Genomic DNA, 5,000 nt, shown 5'->3' on the forward strand with positions numbered 1-5,000 from the left:
TGGGGGTGTGTCTGGGTAACTTTCTGGTCAAAATCAAACATCCTTGTGGGCCAAATTCAGACAGCTCTGGATTATATTAATGTATCACATATAAACAGACTTTTTCATTTAAAACATATTCTGATATTTAAATGTACATTGCATGAGTTGTTTGTGTCCGTGTGTCAGCAGATTGTGGTGCACCTGACTGATGACCTGTTATCCAGAGCCTCCATGACTGTAGTGAACGGCAGACCGACACTGACTATCAACATCTCCACAGCCAGAGAGCAGTGGCTGGAGGGCATGCTGAGACACGAGATCGGTGAGTGTCCTTGTATATAGTGGTAAAACCTACAAAGCACAGGTAGCATCACAAAATGTTTCACAACTTACACACTACTGAGTACTACATTGATAATTAGCCAAAAAAATGAAAGGTGCTTGCTTCACTCAGGCACGCACTACTTCCGGGGGATCAATAACAGCCAGCAGCCTTGGAGCAGTGGGGCAGGGCGGAAGAAGCTTGGTCTGCGACCCCTGAACCCCACAGAGGAGGGACTGGCGAGTATCCACAGTGTTCTGTTCCGCAGGGACCCCACGCTGTGGCGGGCCGCGCTGCTCTACTACACCGTCTACCAGGCCGGCCACATGAGCTTCTGTCAACTGTTCCGCGACCTGGGACGCTTTGTTCATGACCCAAACACGCGCTGGGACTACTGCGTCCGGGCCAAACGGGGCCAGACCGACACCTCACAGCCAGGTAACACAAACACTGATGTATCTGTCTGTCTGTCTGTTTATCTGTCTGTTTATCTATCTATCTATCTATCTATCTATCTATCTGTCTGTCTGTCTGTCTGTCTGTCTGTCTGTCTATCTATCTATCTATCTGTCTGTCTGTCTGTCTGTCTGTCTGTCTGTCTGTCTGTTTATCTGTCTGTCTATCTATCTGTCTGTCTGTCTGTCTGTCTATCTATCTATCTATCTATCTATCTATCTATCTATCTATCTGTTTATCTGTCTATCTATCTATCTATCTATCTTTCTGTCTGTCTGTCTATCTATCTATCTATCTGTCTGTCTGTCTGTCTGTCTGTCTGTTTATCTATCTATCTATCTATCTATCTATCTATCTATCTATCTATCTAGCTATCTAGCTATCTATCTATCTATCTAGCTATCTATATGAACATGATCCATATCGCCCCCTACACCCCCTGTGGTGTATTGCAGTCTGTCAGGATATAAAGACACAGACGAACATCACAAAAATGCATTCTGTGATATAATAATATTCACAAACTCTGCACAGCAGCGTTGGAGTCACATCAGCTTATTTAAAATGCTTTGTCTGATCTCCAGGCTGTTTCAGTAAAGACCAGGTTTATCTGGATGGAATTCTGAAGATCCTTAGGCACAGAGAGAAGATCGACTTTCAGCTCCTCACTGCACTGGGCAAGGTCAGTCTGACGTGTTCGTCAATTATTACACATTTATTATTTGTCATATGCACAAAACACATATAATTACAAATGTAATATATATTATTTATACAACAGTTAGGTCCGGACACGCAAGCTGGTTGGTTGAGAGGCGTTCTAACGGTGCTCTTATTTTGCCATAACATCACGGGTTTTTCACAAACACTATATCACTCCGCTGAGACGCGGTTGCTAAGCAACGACTTTGACAGCTGTAGGAGCCCTTTGAACGTTTTTACTTCTTACTTTGCCACAAACAGAAAACGGACACTGTTAAGGTCACATCTGATCGACAGCCGTTTTGGTCCGACTCTGAAGACGAGACAACACTAAATTCCCAAACTGTCGTCACCACTGAGCAGCTTTTCAGTCGGCAGCTGTGACAGAAGAACAGCTGAACAACCTGGAATCAGCCAGAAATGAACCCAACACCATTCGCCAAACTAAACGGGCTGTAAGAAGCTTTACAGACCGGCTGGAACAAAACAACATTAATACTGATCTGGAAAAACTGACCAAACTGAGCTGAACCTGATATTGGGTCAGTTTTACAGCTCAGTCTGATTTGGTCAGACTCTGAAGACTCTGAAAAGCTGCTCAGTGGTGATGACAGTTTGGGAATTTAGTGTAAGGAGCTGGAGAACGAACTGCCGACTGTGCAGCGAGTGGGCGGAGCTCGTTACTCTGATGTAGCAACAAACTGCTTGTTAAGGAGCTATAATTTGGAGGAAGGAACTGCTGACATTAAAGCATATTAAAAGCCACGTTCATGACCCAGTTTATTCTTTCGTACTTTATTTAACTGTTGCATTGAAGCAATAGAAACAAGAGGGAGTGTGTTATCGCAAATAACATCACTCCCCTTTGTGTTTTATTGCTTAAATATTATTGATATTATGACGAAACCTACATGTATGGTATGTGTACACTTATTACATAATGCAGTGCGTGGCGCTGTTGCCTCACTGCAAGAAGGGCCTGGGTTCGATTCCCAGACGAGGTTCCTTTCTGTGGAGAATTTGCGTGTTCTCCCCGTGTCTGTGTGACACCCCCACAGTCCAAAGACATGCAGTCAGGCCAGTTGGACGTGGTACATCGCCCCTAGGTGTGAGTGAATGTGTATGTCTGTCTCTTTGCCCTGTGATGGACTGGCGACCTGTCCAGGGTTTATCCTGCCTTCCGACTAATGACCGCTGGCATAGGCATAGACAAAGCGTGTATATGTGTGTGTGTGTGTGTGTGTGTGTATACACTCATATATATACACACTATAAATAAATAAATAAATAAATAAATATATATATATATATATATATATATTACACACACAGTAATAAGTTATGAAATAAAAGTTATGAAATAAAAAGTATATGTACTGTTGTAATACTGTCGTCAGTGAGTCTGAGGTAGATAATAAATGAGATGCAGGTACACTGGAGATAGAACATTGATATAGAAATCAAGATATACAAGATGTCAATCTCTATGTGTAAGTATAGATTTGCTGGATTGATGTTACAGTAAGACCAGAGTGAGTCTGTTGAGGTGTAGTTGCAGTGTGGATTGTCCATGGAGATCATCATGATGATGATTCAGAGGTTCGGTGACAGGCCAGTATCAGTCTTAAAGACACAGTAACGAAAACAGCCTGTTTAATTCTAAGAGATAAACAGAGGTTGGACAGAGGTCATGTAGAAATGAATAGTTACTGTTTCTGGTACATAAACCCACACAGATATTATAAGTACACTTCAAGGGGGAAATAGAACGCAAGAAAAATGTATGATGTGGGCCCTTTAAGTTTGCTGATTTCATCAGTTAATCATACCGGAGGCATGCGTTAAGCACGGAGACGGGAACATTGATTTGAATAAGTCTTTGTAATCCGTATTTATCTTGCCAGAGTTTGTCATTTCTAAACACAGGCTTTTTGTATGTATCCAGCCCAGCCAGCTGAGTGATTTTCCATTCTAGAAAAGACTGGAGAGAACCCAGAAGTGCTCATTTGCATGTGAAGTGGAGTGAGCGTGACTGTGCTGAAGGCTAATTGCACAGATGGTGTTGTTGGAAAGACATGCTATGGACCAGAAGTGCACACAATGAGGAACATTAGGGGTGTTTTGAGGGAGCTGAGTGATTCCACTGTTATTGGAAAGGTGAAGAAGAAAAGCCTAGTCAAACTGACTCAGCCTTTCTTTCTTTTACCTGCACGGCGCCATCATCGATTCAGCATTTGCACACACTGTCTGGCCACTTCAGTACACTTTGTACCTGCACTCTGTCCGTTTAGTCAGCTCCACTTACTATACAGGGGCACTTCATAGTTCTATGCTTACAGACTGTAGTCCATCTGTTTCTCTGATACTTTGTAAGCCTGTTCTTCAGTAGTCAGGACCCCCACAGGACCCCCCAATGTGAAACTCCAACGTGCTGAAACTGTACAAAGCTGTGTGTTTGTGTTTGTGCAGGTGTCCTATGAGGATATGGAGAGGCTGAAGGGTTTGGCCGTGATGGAGCACGTGCGGATCCCTCACTTCCTGCAGGACCAGAGCCGTTACTCAGAGCAGCTGCGGAAGATCATGGAGGTCAACCGCCTGACGGACGAGGAGCTCCGCACACTCATCTGAGCTCACATACAAACCTGCCTGATTATCACACGCGCCCAGGTGTCCTATGGTGGCAAACCCTGCATCTCTCAGCCTCCACCCAGCCTGCAAGTGACACACCTTGAACCCAAGTGTACTTTAGCTGTTTTTGTCCAAAGATTAATACGATAACACTTTCTATGAATGTCACCCTTGTAAGCATCTATAAACACATTCATAACATGCTGTAATTCATTCATAAGGCATTATAAGCATGGCTATAAATATTTATAAAAATGCATTATATCCATGCTTATTATACGTTATGAATTGTTAACATAATGCTTTTTTAGTACTGTTCATAACAGTTTATAAGAGCTCATAAGCTGTATTTGTCCGCTCTAAGTAAAGTGAAGCGTGCTGGACTAAAGCCGCTAAAGTGTTAAGAGTGAAGTATTTACTGACGGATTTACTGAAACACTAAAACACACACAGTAAAGCTCATTACAGGCTTCAGATGTCAGAGTTTAAACTAGAACTGCCCTCAGTGTTTCACCCAATGTGGGAAAGTCAATGTGCACCACTGTTAATGTGCACCACCGTTAGCCTGGCACTCACTTAACACTGCATATCCAATAGAACGCCAGCAGAAATCAGCACTACTGTACTGTAGTGTAGTGATGTAACAGAGTGAAGGGTTCTAGCGCTTGACATTAGAACCAGTGAGGGAACAAATTACAATGACAATGACTATCTCACCTCTCCCTCTCCAGGCCTTCACGCTCAGTGTGATGTCAGAAGGGGTTCAGGGGAGGGGCTGATGGGTACTCGGTTTGCTGTGATGTAATGTAGTGTAACATTTAAAGTGGGTAAGAAAAGCTCACTCTAGCAGTGATTCTAGGCTGGACGGCCTGTTTGGAGCATCTGAACGTTCAGGACTGAAGCCCTGAAG

At 43.3% G+C, this 5,000-nt stretch overlaps 1 protein-coding gene across 2 annotated transcripts in view; it reads left to right on the forward strand.

Moving 5' to 3' along the window:
• Nucleotides 1–4,307, forward strand: part of si:dkey-222b8.4 (uncharacterized protein KIAA0895) — a 20,706-nt gene extending 16,399 nt beyond the window's left edge. The window contains exons 4-7 of one of the 2 annotated variants that reach the window (XM_017721539.2): nt 169–304; nt 437–742; nt 1,345–1,442; nt 3,932–4,307. In XM_017721539.2, the coding sequence (XP_017577028.2) occupies nt 169–304; nt 437–742; nt 1,345–1,442; nt 3,932–4,090 (699 nt within the window). In that variant the 3' untranslated portion in view covers nt 4,091–4,307. The remainder of the gene's footprint in view (nt 1–168; nt 305–436; nt 743–1,344; nt 1,443–3,931) is intronic. The other variant, XM_017721540.2, reaches the window with a different exon arrangement.
• The last annotated feature ends 693 nt before the right edge of the window (nt 4,308–5,000 follow it).

Source organism: Pygocentrus nattereri, chromosome 27, assembly GCF_015220715.1.
Source record: "Pygocentrus nattereri isolate fPygNat1 chromosome 27, fPygNat1.pri, whole genome shotgun sequence".
Lineage (NCBI taxonomy): Eukaryota > Metazoa > Chordata > Actinopteri > Characiformes > Serrasalmidae > Pygocentrus > Pygocentrus nattereri.